This window comes from Oncorhynchus tshawytscha, linkage group LG14 (assembly GCF_018296145.1).
Source record: "Oncorhynchus tshawytscha isolate Ot180627B linkage group LG14, Otsh_v2.0, whole genome shotgun sequence".
Classification (NCBI taxonomy): domain Eukaryota; kingdom Metazoa; phylum Chordata; class Actinopteri; order Salmoniformes; family Salmonidae; genus Oncorhynchus; species Oncorhynchus tshawytscha.
This window is the reverse complement of record NC_056442.1, coordinates 54,419,801-54,444,684: the sequence shown is the minus strand read 5'-3', so window position 1 is coordinate 54,444,684 and position 24,884 is coordinate 54,419,801. Positions and strand designations below refer to the sequence as shown.

The window sequence follows — 24,884 nt, the reverse complement described above, 5'->3', positions numbered from 1 at the left end:
GTTGTACATAAATTCATTGTTTTCTAATCACTTGTTAATATTATCCATATTTATAAAAAAGCTTTGTAACCACAATAATTTTACTTAACTAGGCAAGTCAGTTAAGAACAAATTCCTTTTTTTTTTTATGGCCTAGGAACAGTGGGTTAACTGCCTTGTTCAGGTGCAGAATGACAGATGTTTAACCTTGTCAGCTCTGGGATTCGATCTTGCCACCTTTAGTTACTAGTCCAACGCTCTAACCGCTAGGCTACCTGCCTCCCTAAGAAATGTATCTAATGTCATCTTAATAAAGCAACAATACAAAAATGTAATTATGTGACTGTTTCCTACAACTGTGCATAAAGCATCCTTAAGTGCAATACAACATACATTGGCAGCAGCTTATGGGGGTCCATAATAAATACAAAATACACAATACTATCATTACACTCAACTCTGATTAACAAACTGGTGATCAAAACTTAATACCACAATCAATCAATGACACTGAGAAGTACATATTTTAACCCTTAGAGGACATTATACCATATAATAAGGTATCTGAACCTCTGGTGAATAGAGTTGTTTGTAGGTGTCAAGACTACAGATGTAGCATCTTAATTTGAGCCAGTTTGCTACAGCAGGAAAATAATCCTTCAGCAACAGGAAATGTGAATTATTATGTGGATTATTATGAATGGACATTTTGCTGAGGTTGATACATTTTTCGTTAGGGCAAATTCAAGTCTGAAATGTCAAATTGAAAATTACAAACTTTAGAAGCCTGTTTAAAACTAAATTAAAAACTGGGTGGTTCAAGCCCTGAATGTTGATTGGCTGAAATATGTGGTATATCAGACCGTATACCACGGGTATGACAAAACCTTTCTTTTTCCTCCTCTAATTACGTTGTTAACCAGTTTATGATAGCAATAAGGCACCTCAGGGGTTTGTGGTATATGGCCAATATACCACGGCTAAGGGCTGTATCCAGGCACTCCGCTTTGCGTAATAAGAACAGCCATTAGCCGTGGTATATTGGCCATATACCACACCCCCTCGGGCCTTATTGCTTAAATACACTACAAGTTTGCCTTTTCTCACCAACAAAAGAGTGATCAAATTAAGATCCTACATCTATATGTTACCTGCTTGAGCTGTAGGCCTGCTGGGCTCCCCACTGACATAGCAGTGAATGGAGCACATAGTAGTAGTACTGCCCATTGTGAGAATCAGAGGCCTAAACTCCCTTTTCATTATTACAAAGAGCTCACACACAACAGACGACATTCATCAGCCAGCTGCGTCTATTACATTGAAATTTGATTCAGGTCTCCAACAAGTAGGCTGAAATAGGGGTGTGATCAGCACACTAGGTACAGTATGGTCCTATCATTATAAGCCTAAACATATAGCAGTGGGCTAAATCAGTCACGCAGACTGTTTCTGGGTTGTCTCAAACCAATCTACTTTGAAACAAAAGTGTAGACCTCACACACATGGTTATTGGCTTAAAATAAAGAGGACACCTGTACTATGTCAGATATAGAGTTAGAACATGTTACATTGTGAGTCCCAATATTCCAATATTACACTTTACATATACAGAAGTACAGAAGACTTTCAACATTATCCATTATTCCAGGCATCTCAGGAATTACCAATGATGCACCATTCTCTGACATACAGTAACTAAGGGTAGCTTCGTGTTGGCTAACTGTCTAGCGTCATATCCAGATAGCCAGCTAATGTAAATAGTCGGGGCGGCAATGGTCGGAAGCTGAGCAGTTGCCATACCAGGCGGTGATGGAACCGGTCAGGATGCTCTCGATGGTGCAGCTGTAGAACTTTTTCAGGATCTGTGGACTCATGCCAAATCTTCTGAGTCTCATGAGGGGGAAAAGGTGTTGTCGTGCCCTCTTCACAACTGATTTGGTGTGTTTGGACCATGATAGCTTGTTGGTGATGTGGACACCAAGGAACTTGAAACTCTCGACCCGCTCCACTACAGCTCCATCGATGTGAATGGGGGCGTGTTCAGCCATCCTTTTCCTGTAGTCCACGATCAGCTCCTTTGTCTTGCTGAAGATGAGGAAGATGTTGTTGCCCTGGCATCACACTGCCAGATCTCTGGCACCCTCCCTATAGGCTGTCTCATCGTTGTCGGTGATGTTGATGGTTTTGGGGTCGTGCTTGGCAACGCAGTCATGGTGAACAGGGAGAACAGGAGGGGACTAAGCATGGTAGATGTGTTGTTTCCTGCCCTTACCACTTTGGGGTGGCCCATCAGGAAATCCAGGATCCAGTTGCAGAGGTAGGTGTTTAGTCCCAGGGTCCTTAGTTAAGTGATGAGATTTGTGGGCACAAAATGGTGTTGAACGCCAAGCTTTATTATCTAAAAAAAAATCTTTATTTGTTTTATTTTTATTTCACCTTTATTTAACCAGGTAAGCTAGTTGAGGACACGTTCTCATTTACAACTGCGACCTGGCCAAGATAAAGCAAAGCAGTTCGACACATACAACAACATACAGTTACATATGGAATAAACAAGTGTACAGTCAATAACACAATAGAAAAAAAAGAAAGTGTACATACAGTGTGTGCAAATGGAGTGAGGAGGTAAGGCAAGAAATAGGCCATAATAGCGAAGTCATTACAATTTAGCAGCTTAACACTGGAGTGATAAATGAGCAGATGATGATGAGCAGATGATGATGTGCAAGTAGTGATACTGGTGTGCAAAAGAGCAGAAAAGTAAATAAAAACAATATGGGGATGAGGTAGGTAGTTAGGTGGGCTATTTACAGATGGACTATATACAGCTGCAGCGATCGGTTAGCTGCTCATATAGCTGATGTTTAAAGTTAGTGAGGGAATTGTAAGTCTCCAGCTTCAGCGATTTTTGCAATTCGTTCCAGTCACTGGCAACAGAGAACTGGAAGGAAAGGCGGCCAAAGGAGGTGTTGGCTTTAGGGATGACCAGTGAGATATACCTGATGGAGCGCGTGTTACGGGTGGGTGTTGTTATCGTGACCAGCGAACTGAGATAAGGCAGAGCTTTACCTAGCATAGACTTATAGAGGACCTGGAGCCAGTGGGTCTGGTGATGAATATGTAGCGAGGGCCATACAGGTCGCAGTGGTGGGTGATTTAAGGGGCTTTGGTAACAAAATGGATGGCACTGTGATAGACTGCATCCAGTTTGCTGAGTAGAGTATTGGAAGCTATTTTATTGATGACATCGCTGAAGTCGAGGATTGGTAGGATAGTCCGTTTTACTAGGGTAAGTTTGGCGGCTTGAGTGAAGGAGGCTTCGTTGCGAAATAGAAAGCCGATTCCAGAATTGATTTTGGATTGTAAATGTTTGATATGAGTCTGGAAGGAGAGCTTACAGTCTAGCCAGACACCTATGTATTTGTAGTTGTCCACATATTCTAGGTCAGAGCTGTCCAGAGTAGGGATGCTAGTCGGGCGGGCGGGTGCGGGAAACGAACGGTTGAAAAGCATGCATTTGGTTTTACTAGCATTTAATCATAGCAGTTGGAGGCCACGGAAGTTGTGTTGTATGGCATTGAAGCTCGTTTGGAGGTTAGTTAACTTCTATAGGGTCTGTGGGACGCTCGTCCCACCTGGCCAACATCCAGTGAAATTGTGGAGCGCCAAATTCAAAAACAGCAATACTCATTATAGAAATTCATGAAACATACAAGTGTTAAACATTGGCTTAAAGATGATCTTCTTGTTAATACAACCGATGTGTCAGATTTCAAAAAGGCTTCATGGCGAAAGCAAACCATGCGATTATCTGAGAACAGCGCCCAGCAGATAAATAATTACAAACAGTAACCAGCGAATTAGAGGAGTTACAAAAGTCATAAATAGCGATAAAATGAATCACTTACCTTTGATGATCTTCATATGGTTGCACTCCCAAGACTCCCATTTACTCAATTAATGTTTGTTTTGTAAAAGTCCCTCTTTATATCCAAAAAACCTCCGTTTTGTTCTCACGTTTTGTTCAGTAATCCACAGGCTCAAAGGCAGTCACAACAGGCAGACGGAAAATCTGAAATGTATCAGTAAAGTTCGCAGAAACATGTCAAACGATGTTTATAATCAATCCTCAGGTTGTTTTTAGTCATAATAATCAATAATATATCAACCGGACAAAAGCTTTGTCAATATAAAAGGAAAACAAGAAAGGCCCGCTCTCGGTCACGGCGCATGAAAAAGCTCTGGGACACTGCAGTGTCCACTCATTCAGAGACCAGCTCTGAAACCAGATTGCACAGCGGAGGTATGGTGGGATTCGAAATGGTCTGTGATCTGTTTATTAACTTGGCTTTCGAAGACTTTAGAAAGGCAAGACAGGATGGATATAGGTCTGTAACAGTTTGGGCCTAGAGTGTCACCCCCTTTGAAGAAGGGGATGACCGCAGCAGCTTTCCAATCTTTAATGATCTCAGGGTGAAATCAAAAATATAAAAATAAAAAATACATGACAACAGGAATCAGCAACAGTATCATTGCCAACTCATGTTTTAGGAATATAAATGGTACTTTTAAAGGGATATTTTGTGGATGCCATTTTTATTTCTTTGTGTCGATTATGAAGGAAGTTAGAGAAAGGGCCACCTCTAGCTGCCTCCAGCTTAGATATATATTTATTTTTATTTCACCTTTATTTAACCAGGTAGGCCAGTTGAGAACAAGTTCTCATTTACAACTTCAACCTTGCCAAGATAAAGCAAAGCAGTGTGACACAAACAACAACACAGAGTTACATATGGAATGAACAAACGTACAATAACACAATAGAAAAAATCTATATACAGTGTGTGCAAACGAGGTAAGATTAGGCAGGTAAGGCAATAAATAGGCCGTAGTGGCGAAGTAATTACAATGTAGCAATTAAACACGGGAGTGATCGATGTGCAGAAGATGAATGTGCAAGTAGAGATACTGGGGTGCTACAAACATAAAGGGCCACATTGTCAAAATGTAACCCTTTAGCATACTTACTCAACAGGATTCTACTTAATCATGTAAAAACTAGTGAATGAGCACAAAAACGTGCTATGATGTATTGATATTGATGATATTAGTAATATATTTGTCTAATCAAGTGGATTTGAATCAACCTCACATTAGAAAAAGGCATGTGGCGCCCTCTTCTGGCCACACCGGTACTGCTATATATTACAAACACGGCCATGATGCCTCATTCCCTTTCTAATAGATGGTAGATGGTTCCTCGCCCTGAGTGCCAGGACAAACTGTCATCTATTCTTCGCTTTTCTTAAAATAAACTTCAGATAAATTTTGCCAAGTCAAGTCCAGTAAAGTTAGCTTAAATGTGTGGTAGCTGTTTAAAGATCCTTACAGTAAAGTGTTACTACCATGTTTATTGTTCCATAAAGCCGTTAAAAAAGTTTTTATTGAGAATTCCGTGTTTTTAAAGGTTCTAGTCCCCCTCTACAATAGAAATAGACAGGTTATTTATTCTCTATTGTTCTATAGTCCCTTTTAAGCTATGTGTATATCATATTGTTGTACCCACTATTTTTGCCAAGTGGTGCCAATCCAAGAATGCCAGTGCTGAACCCTCTGGGAGAAGCATCACTAAGGACGTTTTCCAGTGGGCACACCTCCTGCCTGTCCCCAACACACACACACACACACACACACACACACACACACACACACACACACACACACACACACACACACACACACACACACACACACACACACACATGCCCAACACACACACATCCCAAACACACACACCTCCCCAACAGGAACAGAGGTGTATATAAAGCCCAGACATAGAACGGAACCCAGTCACAAGATGCTGAGCGATCATGTGTGGACTAGAGAGGGTCATACTCGGCTCATTGCCATTGCTTTGCATCCACACAGTGTTTGCCTGTGAACTATTGGGCCGGTTTGACATGCCTAGTTTGTTCAAAGCAGGGGATGTCATGATAGGGGGCATTTTCCCTGTATTCAACAAACAAGAGGACAGCAGTGTCTCTTTTGTGAAGGAGCCTGATAAAGTGAAGTGTGCTGGGTAAGTGTGTCACCCTTCTGTACCATGAGATTTCATTCTGATTATTAACACTTTTTTTTACCCTTTTCTTCTCCTGAAAACCTACTCTGGCAGATTTGACTTGCGGGCCTTTCGCTGGACCCAAGTGATGATGTTTGCGATTGATGAAATAAACAAAGACAGTAGTCTACTACCCAACGTCTCTCTAGGCTACAGGATCCTTGACTCGTGTGCATCTCCCACCAATACTTTACGGGCTGCTCTGACGTTGGTTAGCAGTCCAGAGGAGATCGAGCCCACTGCCCCATGCCTACCTACTATATCTGCCCTAATAGCTGAATCAGGCTCCTCTCAGTCCCTGGCTGTGGCTGGAACACTGGGACCATTCAGAGTGCCAATGGTAAGAGCTACATGCTTCATTTATGATGGTTGTCTAGCTATATTGTAATGTTTGCATGTCAGGTGTGTGATGTGTTTGCATAATTGTAAAGCTTTTAAATCAAAAACCATACTTAGAGTAAAGATAGAAAGCTTTTCATTGACTTTCTTCTTCGTCCTATTATTATTTTATTTTATTCTGCATTTTATCAGGTCAGTTACTTCTCTACATGTGCATGTCTGAGTGATAAAGGTAAATACCCCACATTCTTCCGCACCATCCCAAGCGACTACCATCAGGCAAAGGCTTTAGCAGCCCTGGTCAAGCACTTTGGCTGGACTTGGATTGGGGCGATACAGTCCGATAATGACTATGGCCGGAATGGGGTCCAAGCCTTCACTGAAGAGGTTCAAAAACTTGGGGTTTGCATTGCGTTCGTTGGGACAGTGTTACGAACCTACCCAAGCAGTAAAATCCTTGATGTGGTGGACATGATCAAACAATCAACAGTCCAAGTCATCCTGTCATTTGTTCCTGAGGGTGACCTTTATCCTCTGATGAGGGAGGTGGTGAGGCAGAACATAACGCACATTCAGTGGATCGCCAGCGAGGCTTGGATCACAGCAGCCCGGCCCTCCACCCCTGAAATATACAGCTCTTTCGGCGGTGCCATAGGATTTGTGGTGCGGAAGATGGCCATCCCAAAGCTACGACACTTTCTCATGGGCATCAGTCCATACACAGATCGAAAAGCTGCCTTTGTGAGGGATTTCTGGGAGAAGATGGTGGGTTGTCGGCCTCTCTCAGCCGGTGAGCCCTCAGTCTCTGAGAGGAGCAGTAAGATGTGTACTGGAGCAGAGACACTTGTGGACTCACAGGATCTGTTCTTCAATGTCACACAGCTGAGAGTGTCTTATAATGTGTATAAAGCAGTGTATGCTGTTGCACACGCCCTTCATCACTTAATATTTTGCAAAAAAGAAAGGGAAGGCACGATGAGACCGTGTGTAAATCTATCACAGATACAGCCTAATGAGGTGAGCTGAGGAGGGGGATAAAAAGCATTGACTTTTTTCTTGTTCTACTACTATTCATACAAAACATTCATCTTTCTCCTTCTTCTAATCGATAGGTCAGTGATCAACTGAAGACTGTGCATTTCATAAATCAATTCGGTGAGGCTGTGTTCTTTGACGAAAATGGAGACCCCCCTGCCTCGTATGATGTCATCAACTGGCAGCTGAGGGCAGGGCAGGTGCAGCATGTGACTGTGGGCCAGTTTGGCTTAGCTGCTAACCAGGCCTACGAGCTCAGCATCCAGGAAGATAGCATAGTCTGGAGGACAGGGAAACTGGTAGCTATAGCAACACACCTTTGACAGAATATTTAGGGTAGAAAGATGAATTACAATAATGTATTTATTGACAGTATTTGCATGGAAAATTGAGAACATGTATACTACTACTACTAATAACAATATAATATAATACCACTACTATACATATTTACTTTCCTCATTAGATTCCTGTAGCAGTGTGCTCTCAAATCTGCCCTGTTGGAACCAGAAAAGCCCAAATCAAAGGAAAATCTGTCTGCTGTTTTGATTGCATCCCCTGTGCTGATGGGACAATAGCCAATGCAACGGGTAAGCCAGCAGTCAACACACTGCAATATCAACAGGTAGGTTTACAGTCAACACACGGCAATATCAACAGGTAGGTTTACAGTCAACACACTGCAATATCAACAGGTATCAACAGTCAAAATGAAAACTAATTTGTGCTGTTAATGAACTATAAGCTGGTGTTGTGTGTGAGTTATTCAGGAGCAGCGGACTGTAGCCCCTGTCCGCAGGAGTACTGGTCCAACGACGGGAGGGACCAATGCATCCTGAAAACAGTCGAGTTCCTGTCTTACCACGAACCAATGGGAATCGCTCTTACTATGGTGTCCCTGCTTGGGGCCTGCCTGTCGTTTGCCACCATGCTGGTGTTCATCCACTATAAGGACACACCAGTGGTCAAGGCCAGTAACTCTGAGCTGAGCTCTCTACTGCTGTTCTCTCTCTTCCTGTGCTTCCTCTGTCCCCTCACCTTCATCGGCAGGCCCACCACCTGGACCTGCATGCTGCGCCACACCACCTTTGGGGTGACCTTTGCCCTCTGCATCTCCTGCATGCTGGGCAAGACTATCGTGGTGGTAACAGCCTTCAGGGCTACCCTGCCCGGCAACAGCATGGCAGGGAAGTTTGGGCCCTCCCAGCAGAGGATCATCGTGTGCTCCTGCACCGTGGTTCAGATATTTATCTGTGTGCTCTGGCTAAACCTGAACCCACCTTACAGGGACTTCAGATATAGTCATAGGAAGATAGTTCTAGAATGTAATACTGGTTCCGAGACTGCATTCTATGCAGTGTTGGGATATATAGGTATTCTTGCAGGGATATGCTTGGTTCTGGCTTTTCTGGCTCGAAAGCTGCCTGATAACTTCAACGAGGCCAAATTCATCACCTTCAGCATGCTCATATTCTGTGCAGTCTGGATCACCTTTATCCCAGCTTATGTCAGCTCTCCTGGGAAGTTTACTGTAGCTGTGGAGATCTTCGCTATTCTGTCTTCCGCCTTTGGATTATTGATTTGTATTTTTGCTCCAAAATGTTATATACTTTTTATAAAACCAGAGAAAAATACCAAGAAACATGTCATGGGGAGGAATTGAAACAAACACTTGTGACGTGCTCAGCTGTGGCTATTAAAGTATGTTTGACTTGCTTATTAAGTTAGCTTTTCTTTCGTGTAGCTAGCACTTTAAAGAAATGTCTTCGCAGATTGCTGAGTGCTAAATAATCATGTTTGAAAAATGTGTATTTTCTGTACTACACTACTTGTCAAATACTGTATCCTTTTTCATTCCCTCTGCTGCTGCTGAGCAAAGGGAAAGTACTACTCAGCCTTCTGTGTACTGCTTGTTTAATTACAGTATATACTTGTTTTACCAAGATGTGTGCAGATAAGTCAAATTTTATACATACAGTAACTCATCAGAAAATCTCATGAAGATTGTCCTGTTTTATTTCAGAATAACTTCTTCCTAACCTTAGATAAATATTTAACATATGGTACATGGTCAATATTGCTCATAACTCAGTGGAGAATGTATTATAAACGTTATTACTAATAAAATAAACTATATATACAAAAGTATATAGACATCCCTTCAAATGAGTGGATTCAGATATATTTCAGCCACACCCATTGTTGACAGGTGTATAAAATCGAGCACACAGTCATGCAATCTCCATAGACAAACATTGGCAGTAGAATGGCCTTACTGAAGAGCACAGTGACTTTCAATGTGGCACCATCATAGGATGACACCATTCCAACAAGTCAGTTTGTCATACATATGCACTGCTAGAGATGCCCTGGTCAACTGTAAGTGCTGTTATTGAAGTGAAAAAGTCTAGGAGCAACAATAGCTCAGCTATTAGGTCACACAAGGTCACAGGGACCACCGAGTGCTTAAGCGCTTAAAAATCTCACTACCTAGTTCTGAGTTCCACACTGCCTCTGGAAGTAATGTCAGCACAATAACTTTTGTCGAGAGCTTCATGAAATGGGTTCCCATGGCCGAGCAGCCACACAAAAACCTAAGATCACCATGCACAATGCCAAGTGTCGGCTGGAGTGGTGTAAAGCTCGCCGCCATTGGACTCTGGAGCAGTGGAAACGTGTTCTCTGGAGTGATGAATCACGCTTCACCGTCTGATGGTTCTGTGCTTCCAACTTTGTGGTAACAGTTTGGGGAAATCCTTTTCCTGTTTCAGCATGACAAAAAGTGAGGTCCATACAGAAATGGTTTGTCGAGATCGGTGAGGAAGAACTTGACTGGCCTACATAGAGTCCTGACCTCAACCCCATCGAACACCTTTGGGATGAACTGGAACACTGACTGCGAGCCAGGTCTAATCGCCCAACACTAATGGTCTTCGGTTTGGGTTCATGTAAGGCTCTTGTGGCTGAATGGAAGCGAGTCCCTGCAGCAATGTTCCAACATCTAGTGGAAAGCCTTCCTAGAAGAGTGGAGGCTGTTACAGAAGCAAAGTGGAGACCAACTCCATATTAAAACCAATGATTTTGGAACGAGATGTTTCGACAAGCAGGTGTCCACATACTTTTGTAGTGTATAGTGATTATACATACTGATAAGGAATCATTGCATAGAAATTTGTCATCCTTTGCAATCAACTGATTAATTAATCTGATTCAAGTTAGTCTAGACTTGACAGTTCATGCAGCTTTAGTATTCTGATCTTTGTATTCTGATCATAGTATTCTGATCATTGACTTCCGAACGCATCGTGGGTCTGGCAGCAGGGTCTGGTAGCAGAGAAAACAGTCTATGACTTTGGTGACTGGAGTCTCTGACAATTTTATGGGCTTTCCTCTGATGTAGCCAAATTGGATCTATGATCGTACGCTATCCATTTATGTTTTTTTAATGCTATTTTAATATATGAGAATCAACCAATGATATCAGGCCACACCCAGCCATGATTACAGACACCTGTGTGTCTTTTGAAACTATATAAATGAGATTTGTCATTATACCCTGATGAAGACAACTTTCTTGTCGAAACGTTGGACATAAACATTTTTGCTTCCGAACTCCTAGAGTGCGCGGCTCTCCTTTATGTTTTTAAGTGTTCTACTCCGCTAGCCAGCACCTTGCCTAAATAGATGTGCATTTTTTCGCCTCTAGACTTTCCTCTGACAGTGCCTATTATATAGGTCCTGGATGGCAGGAAGCTTGGCCCCAGTTATGTACTGGGCCGTACGCCCTACCCTTTGTAGCGCCTTAAGGTCAGATGCCGAGCAGTTGCCATACCAGGCGATGATGCAACAGGTCAGGATGCTCTCGATGGTGCAGCTGTAGAACTTTTTGAGGATCTGGGGACTCATGCCAAATCTTTTCAGTCTCCTGAGGGGGAAAAGGTGTTGTCGTGCTGTCATGACATTGCCCTCTTTGGGTAGGTCACCACCAAGCCACAGAAAAACACAGCCATTTTTTCCAGCCAAAGAGAAGAGTCACAAAAAGCAGAAATAGAGATACAATTAATCACTAACCTTTGATGATCTTCATCAGATGACACTCATAGGACTTAATGTTACACAACAATGTGTTGTTTGATAAAGTTAATATTTATATCAAAAACCTGAGTTTACATTGGCGCATTACGTTCAGTAGTTCTAAAACATGCGGTGATATTACAGAGAGCCACATCAATTTACAGAAATACTCATAATAACCATTGATAAAGATATTATATATGGAACTTTAGACACAATTCTCCTTAATTAACCTTCTTCCCGCGGTGTATCCCAAATACTCTGTTTCCTCTAACCCCACCTAACACTTGGCAGAGTTTGCCGTGAGCCCTGCATTCCTAAGTGCATCTAACACTGCCTTTACCCGGGGTAAGTGGGATTCCCAATCTGGGATGTAGATCCCCACATCATCTAAATAAGTTGCGGCGTACGCTTGGTGCGGTTTGGGGACTTTGTCCATTAGCAGTTGAAACGTGGCTGGGGCCCCGTGTAAGCCGAATGGCATGACGGTGTCCTGAAACAAACCATCAGGGGTAGCAAAGGCTGCCTTTTCTTAGGCTCTGGGGGTCAGAGGAATTTGCCAGTACCCTTTGGTTAGGTCCAGAGTCGTAATGTACCAACCAATTTTCTCCAGTACTAGGGGCATGGGGTAGGCATCAAACTTGGAGAGTTCATTTACCTTCCGAAAGTTGTTACAGAGCCGCAAAGACCCATCAGGCTTGGAGACCATCACAATTCGGCTAGACCACTCACTATGTGAATCTTCGATCACTCCAGCTGCCAACATTTTCTCCATCTCTGCTCTATTTGCGGCCTGTCGAGCCTGTCGAGCTTCAGGTAGCCAATATAGCCTCATGCTCACTTTTCTCCCTGGTAGGGAAACGATATCATGAGCCGTAACCTCAGTTCGGCCGGGTCCCTCTGAAAACACATCTCTATTTTTCTGGATGTGCCGCTGGTGTGTGCCGCTGGTGCTCTTGTGCTTGTCTCATGTGCTCTCTGACGATGGGCATGACTGTGGCTATCCTGTCTTGCATTGCCGTGACATGCTCTATGACACTAGAATACGGGGGGGATTGGTGCTCCCAGCTTTTGCGGGCGATGTCTAAGATTCCTTGTGGGTGCCTCCCATATACCAGCTCAAAGGGGGAAAACCAAAGCGAGGCTTGATGAACCTCTAACTTCTTGTGACTCTCAAACCAGGGTCCGGGAGCGTAATCATCGCCTGACACTAATTAGCATAATGCATCGGACACAAATCTTCCTAGAAAATCTTCCTATTAATGAAAATCACAAGTGAAATATATTGGAACACAGCTTAGCCTTTTGTTAATCACCCTGTCATCTCAGATTTTCAAAATATGCTTTACAGCCAAAGCTAGGCAAGCATTTGTGTAAGTTTATCATAGACTAGCATAGCATTATGCCTAGCTAGCAGCAGGCAACCTTGTCATGAAAATCAGAAAAGCAATCAAATTAAATCGTTTACCTTTGATGAACTTCGGATGTTTTCACTCACGAGACTCCCAGGTAGATAGCCAAAGTTCATTTTTTCCCCAAATATTATTTTTGTAGGTGAAATAGCTCCGTTTGTTCTTCACGTTTGGCTGAGAAATCGCCGGGAAATTGCAGTCACGAAAACGGGGAAAAATATTCCAAATTAGCTCCATAATATCGACAGAAACATGGCAAACGTTGTTTATAATCAATCCTCAAGGTGTTTTTCTAATATCTATTCGATAATATATCCGTCGGGACAATTAGTTTTTCAGTAGGACCGATTGGAGTAATCGCTACCTCTGTATTTTATGCGAGAGTCACCCTGGGAGCCATCATGTGACCACTTACGCAATGTAGCCGCCTATGGCTATTCTTCAACATAAATACGTCACAATGCTGTAGACACCTTGGGGAATATGTAGAAAGCGTAAGCTCGTTGATAGGACATTCACAGCTCAATAGGGACTCATTGGAACGCAGCGCTTTCAAAATATGGGGCTTTCGCCGGCAACATAAGTTCTGTTATACTCTCAGACAATATCTTACAGTTTTGGAAACGTTAGAGTGTTTTCTGTCCAAAGCTGTCAATTAAATGCATATTCTAGCATCTTGTCCTGACAAAATATCCCGTTTAAAATGGGAATGTTTTTTTTCCAAAAATGAAAATACTGCCCCCTATTACCAACAGGTTAATGGCAAACATCAGATACGGCAACATGCTATCCCAGTTTTTCCCATCCTTATCGATTACCTTCATGAGCATTGACTTCAGGGTACGGTTGAATCTCTCAACCAGCCCGTCCGTCTATGGATGGTAAACCGATGTCTTCAACTATTTCGCCTACCACAATTTACAAAGGTCCGCCATAAGGCGGGACATAAAGGGGGTCCCCTGGTCAGTAAGGATCTCCTTTGGAACAGCTACCCTGGTGAACAGGAGCACTAATTCCTTGGCAATATTTTTGGAAGCCATTGTCCGAAGGGGAATGGCTTCTGGATAGCGAGTGGCATAACATAGAATGACCAGAATGTATTGGTGCCCTCTGGCAGATTTGGGTAGTGGGCCCACTATATCTGTCAATATCCTCTCAAATGGCGATTTGATTATGGGGAGTGGCACTAACGGGCTTCTAACAGCTGGTCAGGGAGCTGTTAACAGGCACTCCGGGCACTCTCTACAATGCCGAGTCACTTCAGCCTGAATTCCTAGCCAGTAAAACTTCCTTACAACGACAACGCAGACAAATACCAAATATTATCCGTAATGTCCACTGAAACATGTTAAACGTTTTTTATAATCAATCCTCAGGTTGTTTTCAAAATATATAATCGATAATGAGGAAGCGATAGGAAAATAAATCTGGTTGATATCCCTTTAAATGGAGCAATGGGAGGCTATGGAACGTGGAGTTTTCAAAATAGAAGCCACTTCCTGGTTTGATTTTTGTCAGGGTTTCGGCTGCAATATCAGTTCTGTTATACTCACAGACAATGTTTTGACAGTTTTGGAAACTTTAGAGTGTTTTCTATCCTAATCTGTCAGTTATATGCATATTCTAGCATCTGGTCCTGAGAAATACTTTGGGAATGTTATTTTTCCAAATATACAAATAGTGCCCCCTAGAGGTTAACACAGGACATGCATACCATATATCAGATTTTTCTTTTCCACGGAGGTTACATTGCATTGGCTCTTCTTTAATAGGGCAGTAGGCTGCAATATGTCCTGGTCGATACAATTGTAACAGATAATAGGGTTTCGGGCGGGGAGACACCCTCAACCCCCGGTCCCGATTTCCGGCTTTGTCCGTAGTGTCTCGGACCCATTGTGATTCTTTCCTCATGGCCCCACGCTGCTCTCTTCCCCCTCCAAATGTTGGGACAGTCTTACCCTGTTCGCTGGTTCGCCCAGGCCTGGGGAATGGGGAACTTTTCTCCTGTGCCTGCTCAGCTGTTCCTGCCGTACAATACCGTTCAACCAGGCCCACGAGATGGCCGGCGGAAAGTACCTTGTTCTGGCCATCCCATCGTCAAACTTCTTGGGGTAAACCTCACTGAAACTGGTTGAGTACGCTCGTTTCGACAATCTCAGTGGATGAACGGGTCTCCGGTTGCAACCATTTCCGTGCCAGGTGAATCAAGTTGAACATCTGTGTTTGGGAGGGTTGTCCAGGTCAGTAGGACCACTGGTGGAAGCAGTGTGCCCTCGCGGTATCGGTCACTCCCAGTCTATACAGAATCTCTCCCTTTAGTTTATTGTAATCCTGTGGATCTTTCAACTCCAGGTCGAAATACGTTATTTGAGCATACCCTGCCAGGTATGGTGCCAGAAGCCCTGCCCATTCTTCTTTCGGCCACTTCTCCCTCTCTGCCGTTCTTTCGAAGGTGGTGAGATATGCTCCTACAGCCTCCTGCTTTGTCTTTTTTTTAAAGAAAATGATTGGCCCGCCTCTGGGTATTTGCAGCTGGTAGCTGAGCCCCAATTTGGTCCGCTCCCTCCTTTAGGCCTTCTCTTAACTCCCGGGTGTTTCTCTCTTGCTCCTCTCGGAGCAGCTGGTTCGTGCGGTGCTGGACCTGTAACGTGTCCTGATTCATTCGCATTGCATCCTGATGAGCTATTTTTTGAGCTCTAGTTGCTTCTTGTTGGGCGGCTGCCGCTTTTAACAGGGCCTATATGGCTCCCTCCATATGAATTTTCCCGGGAAAACTGTCCTAACCAAACAAAGCCACACAAAAAAAACTGACTACCATTTGGAGTGCTAACTGAACTTTTTTTTTTCTACCTAACCAGCGGTATGGTTAGTCCATTTGTCCGCATTCTCCACCACATGTGGCAAGTCTCTTCAAGATTAGGAGTATTTGTCAGAAATTAAGTAAAAAAATAATCTTGACTTTCCAGAACACAACACACATTTGCTACTGCCAATGAAGCTCACGTCTTCTTCGATAAACATACAGGGGGACAACTGCTGTCGGGAGACACCAACTCAACGCTCAAAACTTCTGAACTCAAGAACTCAGATACCAGTGTCAACATCTGCTACCAACTAGTCAGCTAGCTAGCTAGCTAGCAAGATTGTAATGGAGCCTGCTTCCCCTGGAATAGCTAACGAACGTTTCCAGCTGTGTTTCTTATGCTCTTGTCCGGGACAATCCGGAGTTCTGATGCGGCAGTTGTTTGCTAGCGGGGGATTGCAGGAATGAGGTAGCTATGCGTAGCAAACAAATCTCAATTCTGCACAAATTTAGAAAATGCAAATTGGACCTTTCTCGTTCTCAACACCTATGGCAGGATGCTGCTCGGGCCTAATGGATGTTTCCCCTCCTTGTGGGGAACATCTGTCCCTATTGGAATGACCTGTGCTACATGGAACTTGCCTGCTAAGGAAGTCGTCTCCATCTGCTTCTCCTCTTCCATCCTGTATTGAAGTAGGCAGAGAACAGTGTCAAAACTTGCTCTTTTGGCTGAGGATCTCTCTCTCTCTCGCTCTCCTTTTGTTCATCATGCTTGGCTGAGAAATCGACCGGAAAATGCTACCACTACAACGCCAAACTTAAAAATAAAAAAAACTCCAACTCCATAATATCGACAGAAACACGGCAAACGTTGTTTAGGATCCATCCTCAAGGTGTTTTTAACATGTTTATTCGATAACATTTCCGTCGAGGCAATTGGTTTCTCATAAGAAGCGATGGAAAAATGGCTACCTCAGTATTTTACGCAAGATTTTCTGCGGGGACACCATGTGACCACTTGCTATATATGGTTCCTTACAGCTATTCTTCAATGGAAATGCTTAAAAAGACGTCACAATGCTGTAGACACCTTGGGGAATACGTGGAAAACGTAAGCTCATTTGTAGCTCATTCACAGCCATATAACGAGTCATTGGCATGAGGCGGTTTCAAAAAATGCGGCACTTCTTAGTTGGATTTTTACCTGGGTATCACCTGTAACATCAGTTCTGTGGCACTCACAGACAATATCTTTGCAGTTTTGGAAACATCAGAGTGTTTTCTTTCCAAAGCTGTCAATTATATGCATAGTCGAGCATCTTTTCGTGACAAAATATCTTGTTTAAAACGGGAACGTTTTTCATCCCAAAATTTTCATTTTTTGTCGATATTATGGAGCAAATTTGGAAAAAAGTTTGGCGTTATAGTTGCAGCATTTTCCAGTCGATTTCTCAGCCAAGCATGATGAAGAAACGGGAGCTATTTCGCCTACAAAAATAATATTTTTGGAAAAAAGGAACATTTGCTATCTAACTGGGTGAAAGCATCTGAAGTTCTTCAAAGGTAAATTATTTAATTTGGTTGCTTTTCTTATTTTCGTGAAAATGTTGCCTGCTGCCAGCAGAGCTAGCATAGCATTATGCCATGATAAACTTACACAAATGCTTGTCTAGCCTTGGCTGTAACGCATATTTTGAAAATCTGAGATGACAGTGTTGTTAACAAAAGGCTAAACTTGTGTTTGAATATATTTATTTCATTTAATTTGCGATTTTCATGAATAGGAAAAGTTTCTAGGTGGATTTATGTCCGCTGCGTTATGCTAATGCGTTTGAGGCTATGATTACGCTCCCGGATACGGGATTGCTCGTCGCTACTAGGTTAACAAGTCCAATACAGAAAATGAAAGATTAACATATTGTTAATCTACCCATCTTGTCCGATTTTTTAAAACGTTTTACAGCGAAAACACAACATATATTTACGTTAGATCACCACCAAATCCAAAAAAACACAGCCATTTTTCCCAGCCAAAGATAGAGTCACAAATGCAGAATTAGAGATAAAATGAATCACTAACCTTTGATAATCTTCATCCGTGTAACAGATGTCGTCTGGAGATAGAGAGGAGGACCAAGGTGCAACGTGGTAAATGTTCATGGCTTTTTAATAAACAAACTGAACACTGGAACAAAACAATACATGATGTGAACAAAACGAAACAGTACCCCACTTCACCATAGTTTTTTTGCGCCTCTTAGCCTGCCTCCGTGGCCTCTTTAGAGCGGCGACCCTCGCCGCCGACCTTGGACTGAGGACCCAAGCCATTGGTCCCGAATGGACGGGAGATTCCGGCGCCGGACAGGCGGGAGACTCCGGCAGTGCCAGACAGGCGGGAGACTCCGCCAGCTCCGGAGTGAAGGGCAATTCTGGCCTCACCTGGCTGACTGACGGCTCTGGCAACTCCTGGCTGACTGACGGCTCTGGCGGCTCCTGGCTGGCTGGCGGCTCCTGGCTGAATGACGGCTCTGGCAGCTCCTGGCTGGCTGATGGCTCTGGAAGCTCCTGGCTGATTGAAAGCTCTGGCGGCTCCTGGCTGACTGGCAGCTCCTGGCTGGCTGGCGGCTCTGGCGGCTCAGGACGTACTGGCAGCTCTGGCGGCTCAGGACAGATGGAAGACTCTGGCGGCTCAGGACAGACGGGAGACTCTGACGGCTCAGGACAGACGGGAGACTCTGGCGGCTCAGGACAGATGGAAGACTCTGGCGGCTCAGGACAGACGGGAGACTCTGGTGGCTCAGGACAGACGGGAGACTCTGGCAGCTCAGGACAGATGGGAGACTCTGGCGGCTCAGGACAGACGGGAGACTCTGGCAGCACTGGGCAGGAGGAAGGCTCTGGCAGCGCTGGACAGGTGGGAGCACCTGTAGGGATAAGACGGAGAGACAGCCTGGTGCGGGGGGCTGCCACCGGAGGGCTGGTGTGTGGAGGTGGCACCGGATAGACCGCACCGTGAAGGCGCACTGGAGCTCTTGAGCACCGAGCCTGCCTAACCTTACCTGGTTTAATGCTCCCTGTAGCCAGTGCGGCGAGGTGGAATAGCCGGCACTGGGCTGTGCTGGCGAACCGGGGACACCATGCGTAAGCCTGGTGCCATGTACGCCGGCCCGAGGAGATGCACTGGAGAACAGATGCGCAGAGCCAGCTTCATGGCACCTGGCTCGATGCCCACTCTAGCCCGGCCGATACGGGGAGCTGGGATGTAGTGCACCAGGCTAAGCACGCGTACTGGGGACACCTTGCTCTCCACCGCATAACACGGTGCCTGACCAGTACGACGCCCTCTCTCTCCACGGTAAGCACGGGGAGTTGGCGCAGGTCTCCTACCTGACTTCGCCACACTCCCCGTGTGTCCCCCCCAATACATTTTTGGGGCTGCCTCTTGGGCTTCCAGCTGCACTGCCGTGCTGCCTCCTCATACCGGCACCTCTCTGCTTTCGCTGCCTCTAGCTCTGATTTGGGGCGGCGATATTCCCCTGGCTGTGCCCAGGGTCCTTTGCAGTCCAGAATCTCCTCCCAAGTCCAGTTCTCCAAATATCGCTGCCTCTCCTGCTGCTGCTCCTTACCACGCTGCTTGGTCCTTTGGTGGTGGGTGTTTCTGTAACGGATGTCTTCTGGAGATAGAGAGGAGGACCAAGGTGCAGCGTGGTAATAAATGTATTTTTAATAAGCAAACTGAACACTGGAACAAAACAATAAACGATGTGAACAAAACAAAACAGTACCATGTGGCCCAAACACTCACACGGAAACAAACACCCACAAACCAAAAGTGAAACCCAGGCTCCCTAAGTATGATTCTCAATCAGGGACAACAATTGACAGCTGCCTCTGATTGAGAACCATACTAGGCCGAACTCAAAAACCAACGTAGAAAATCAAACATAGACTGCCCACCCCAACTCATGCCCTGACCATACTAAAACACAAACAAAACCAAAGGAACTAAGTTCAGAACGTGACAATCAGATGACACTCATATGACATCATGTTACACAATACATTTATATTTTGTTCGATAATATGCATATTTATATCCACAAATCTCGATTTACATTGGCGCCATGTTCAGAAATGCCTCCAAAATATCCAGAGTATTTACAGAGAGCTACGTCAGATAACAGACAAACTCATCATAAACTTTGACGAAAGATACATGTTTTACATATAATTAAAGATACACTGGTTCTTAATGCAACCGCTGTCTCAGATTTTTTTTAAACGTTAGGAAAAAAGCATACAATGCAATAATTTGAGACGGCGCTCAGGAGTAAATATATTTCTCCGCCATGTTGGAGTCAACAGAAATACAAAATTACATCATAAATATTCCCTTACCTTTGATGATCTTTCAACAGAATGCAGTGCAAGGAATCCTAGTTCCGCAATAAATCGTTGTTTTGTTCCATAATGTGTGCTAGTGTCCAATTAGCTGCTTTTGCTAGCACGGTTAGTTCACATGTCCAAAAGCTGGCACTGGTTCAGGCGAACTCGGACGAAAATTTCAAAAAGTTATATTCCAGGTCGAAAAAACTGGTCAAACTAAGTAGAGAATCAATCTTCAGGATGTTATTATCATATATATCCAATAACGTTCCAACCGGAGCATTCGTTTTGTCTACAGAGTCATGGCTACTCTGCATAACCAGGAAATGCCAGACCAGTGACTCAAATAGCTGCCATCCGGTCCCACATCACACTAGAGGCTTCATTCCACATTCTACTGACTGTTGACATCTAGTGGAAGGCGTAGGAAGTGTTAACAGATCCATATCTTATTTGGATGTGAATAGGCGATGAGTTGAAAATCAACCAGCCCCAGAATTTCCACTTCCTGTTTGGAAGTTTGCCTGCCCTATGAGTTCTGTTATACTCACAGACATAATTCAAACACTTTTAGAAACTTCAGAGTGTTTTCTATCCAATATTAATAATAATATGCATATATTAGCATATGGGACAGAGTAGGAGGCAGTTCACTATGGGCACGCAATTTATCCAAAGTGAAAATACTGCCCCCTATCCCGTAATAATGAAATGTAGTTCGTTGATTTCATAAAATAATCGTCATGGCAATAATGACGGCAAAGACATGATGACAGATAAAAATGTGTTCCAATCAGCACTGGACTGGTGCCTGATCTACCTGTGTCTGAGACAACTACGCTGACTCCAGCAGCGGCTTCGTCATCGATTTCGGTTACTTTCCCTCTCTCTGGATCTGAATGGGCACTGCCTGCTGTGGGAGGTTTGGACCTCAACTAATGAGAATAGGGGGATTTCTCAATTCCCTTCTCCAGCCACTCTATTGGGATGTTCAATTGTCACGACTTCCGCCGAAGTTGGTCCCTCTCCTTGTTCGGGCGGTGTTTGGCGGGCGACGTCCCCGACCTTCTAGCCATCGCTGATCCATTTTTCATTTTCCATTGGTTTGTCTTGTCTTACATACACCTGGTTTCAATCCCATCAATTACATTGTGTATTTACCCTCTCTTTCCCCTCATGTCTTTGTCAGGGATTGTTTGATTGTATGTTTGTGCAAGTTATGTGTTGGTGCGCGACGGGTTTTGTACCCACTTTGATTATTTTATATATTTTGTTTTTTGGAGTTGTGTTAAGCTGCTCCCAAACATGTTAAACCAACCACTTGTTGACATCAACAAACACCCCATAATATCTGACCCTATGCCCTCCCTAAATTGTGGCATTGAACGGTTCAGCAGAAGTTTAGCCCTCCTTAACTGGTTACGAGACTCTTGCAGTTCTGTTGGTGTAACATTTATTGACACTTTTATTGACAAAGCTCTTATAAGGAGGATACAGGATGGGATCCACCGAAATCCTTTGGATTTCTAGACACTTTCACAGCATTATAAAGCTGCGTTGAGACAATGACTTATCAATGAACCAAGCCCAGCTAATTTCATACCTAACGTTGTTTCGCTGAGTTGTCATAATTCTTCAGCAAATGTACATTATTCCAGGGGCGTTGGAATACACAATGTAGATAACCTAATATACTGTATGTCCCTCTTACTGCCCTGAATGCCTCTGCTGATCCTACAGCTATTGTATGCAGAGTTATACTTTTAGCACTGAGGCGGTGTGCTCTAGAAGGATGTCCACTGTGTGCAGCTCTCTCTGCACTAACATAAATAACTTGAGCATGTCTACCTCTGCTAAGCTTCCCAGTAAAGCCATGGAAAAAATCAAGCATTCCAGAAAAGTATGTGAAAAAAGCCCATGTGCATACAATGGATTCGGAAACGATTCAGATCCACTATTCCACCTTTTGTTAGTTACAGCCTTAACATTAATTAAATTAAATGTTTTCTTCTTCAATATACACACAATACCCCATAATCACACAGCGAAAGTAGGTTTGTATACATTTTTGCAAATTTATAAAAAATGCAATACATAAATGCCTTATTTACAGACGTATTAAGACCCAATTGTCATACTTGAGTAAAAGTAAAGATACCTTAAAAGAAAATGACTCATGTAAAAGTGAAAGTCACCCAGTAAAATACTTCTTGAGTCAAAGTCTAAAAGTAATTGCTAAAATGTACCCTAGTATGAAAAGTAAAAGAAACATTTTAAATAATTTCACATTCATTATATTTTAAGCAAACCAGACACCAAAATTGTAATTATTTTATTTTATTTACGACAGCCAGGGCCACACACTAACACTCAGACATCATTTACAAATGAAGCATGTATGTTTATTGAGTCCACCAGATCAGAGGCAGTAGGGATGACCAGGGATGTTCTCTGTTTAGTGAGTACTCCAGATCAGAGGCAGTAGGGATGACCAGGGATGTTCTCTGTTTAGTGAGTACTCCAGATCAGAGGCAGTAGGGATGACCAGGGATGTTCTCTGTTTAGTGAGTCCTCCAGATCAGAGGCAGTAGGGATGACCAGGGATGTTCTCTGTTTAGTGAGTCCTCCAGATCAGAGGCAGCAGGGATGACCAGGGATGTTCTCTGTTTAGTGAGATCAGAGGCAGTAGGGATGACCAGGGATGTTCTATGTTTAGTGAGTACTCCAGATCAGAGGCAGTAGGGATGACCAGGGATGTTCTCTGTTTAGTGAGTACTCCAGATCAGAGGCAGTAGGGATGACCAGGGATGTTCTCTGTTTAGTGAGTACTCCAGATCAGAGGCAGTAGGGATGACCAGGGATGTTCTCTGTTTAGTGAGTCCTCCAGATCAGAGGCAGTAGGGATGACCAGGGATGTTCTCTGTTTAGTGAGTCCTCCAGATCAGAGGCAGGGGATGACCAGGGATGTTCTCTGTTTAGTGAGTCCTCCAGATCAGAGGCAGTAGGGATGACCAGGGATGTTCTCTGTTTAGTGAGTCCTCCAGATCAGAGATAGGGATGACCAGGGATGGTCTCTGTTTATTGAGTCCTCCAGATCAGAGGCAGTAGGGATGACCAGGGATGTTCTCTGTTTAGTGAGTCCTCCAGATCAGAGGCAGTAGGGATGACCAGGGATGTTCTCTGTTTAGTGAGTCCTCCAGATCAGAGGCAGTAGGGATGACCAGGGATGTTCTCTGTTTAGTGAGTCCTCCAGGTCAGAGGCAGTAGGGATGACCAGGGATGTTCTCTGTTTAGTGAGTCCACCGGATAAGAGGCAGCAGGGATGACCAGGGATGTTCTCTGTTTAGTGAGTCCACCGGATAAGAGGCAGCAGGGATGACCAGGGATGTTCTCTGTTTAGTGAGTCCTCCAGATAAGAGGCAGCAGGGATGACCAGGGATGTTCTCTGTTTAGTGAGTCCTCCAGATCAGAGGCAGCAGGGATGACCAGGGATGTTCTCTGTTTAGTGAGTCCTCCAGATCAGAGGCAGTAGGGATGACCAGGGATGTTCTCTGTTTATTGAGTCCACCGGATAAGAGGCAGCAGGGATGACCAGGGATGTTCTCTTGATGTGTGTGAATTTGACCATATTCCTGTCCTGCTGAATATTCTAAATGTACTTTTGACTGTCACGGAAAATATGGAGTAAAATGTACATTATTTTGTTTAGGAATGTAGTGGAGTATAAGTTGTTAAAAATATAAGTAGTAAAGTACATATACCCCAAAAAACAACTTAAGTAGTATTTAAAAATATTTACACCGTTGCCTGCAACCTGGTTCAGGTTATCAGTCAACCTACCAGGGTGGTTAAAAACAGAACAGGACTGAAATCAGCATGATTTAATCACAAATGTACTAATGCTGCATATATTTGCTTGAAAGCAGTAACCAAATCCATGGAATGTAGTGATCACATTATAGTAGACATATCTAGGAAAAACAATGTTTCAAAGGATGGGTCTAATTGTAGCGGTCCTATGTGTAGCCGGTGTAGGGAGTCAGCAGATATGAGTTATAAAGTAATTTACTCAAAAAATACAAATATACAAAGCAACAATGATAGCTCACAAACACGGACCGAAATACAATAAACAATCACTCACGAACACAACATGGGGAACAGAGGGTTAAATAATAAACAAGTAATTGGTTTAGTGAAGCCAGGTGTGATAAGACAAAGACAGAACAAATGGAAAATGAAAAGTGGATCGGCGGTGGCTAGAAGGCCGGTGACGTCGACCGCCGAACGAACAAGGACAGGAACCGACTTCGGCGGAAGTCGTGACACTAATATAGTGTATAAGAAGTCATACAATACGTTTTGTAGAGATTTCTACAGTATGATGTTGATGAAAATCATATTTGTTGGTCCGTGGTGTGTAATGACAACCAACCAGATGGTGCACTTGACACATTTATGGAATTGCTTATCCCAGTTACTAATAAGCAGGCATTCATTATGAAAATAACTGTAAAAACTGTCCCTTTGGATTGATGAGGAATGGAAATATTGTATGGTTGAGAGGGATGAGGCAAAAGAAATGGCAAAAAAGTCTGGCTGCACAACCAATACTGCAAATTGAGAAATCATGTGACTAAACAGAATAAAAAGAAGAGTGTCACAATCGTCGTAGTGAGGAGACCAAGGCGCAGCGTAGTGTGAATACATACTGTTAATGAATGACGAAAAACATGAA

At 43.7% G+C, this 24,884-nt stretch overlaps 1 protein-coding gene across 1 annotated transcript; it reads left to right on the top strand.

The window, feature by feature from the left end:
- The first annotated feature begins 5,918 nt into the window (after positions 1–5,918).
- On the top strand, positions 5,919–9,135 carry LOC112267635 (extracellular calcium-sensing receptor). The gene is made up of 6 exons (XM_024445834.1): positions 5,919–6,058; positions 6,152–6,437; positions 6,629–7,453; positions 7,549–7,770; positions 7,938–8,061; positions 8,248–9,135. Exons 1-6 carry the CDS (start codon positions 5,940–5,942, stop codon positions 9,132–9,134), a joined length of 2,463 nt encoding a protein of 820 aa, XP_024301602.1. The 5' UTR covers positions 5,919–5,939; the 3' UTR covers position 9,135.
- Positions 9,136–24,884: the final 15,749 nt, after the last annotated feature.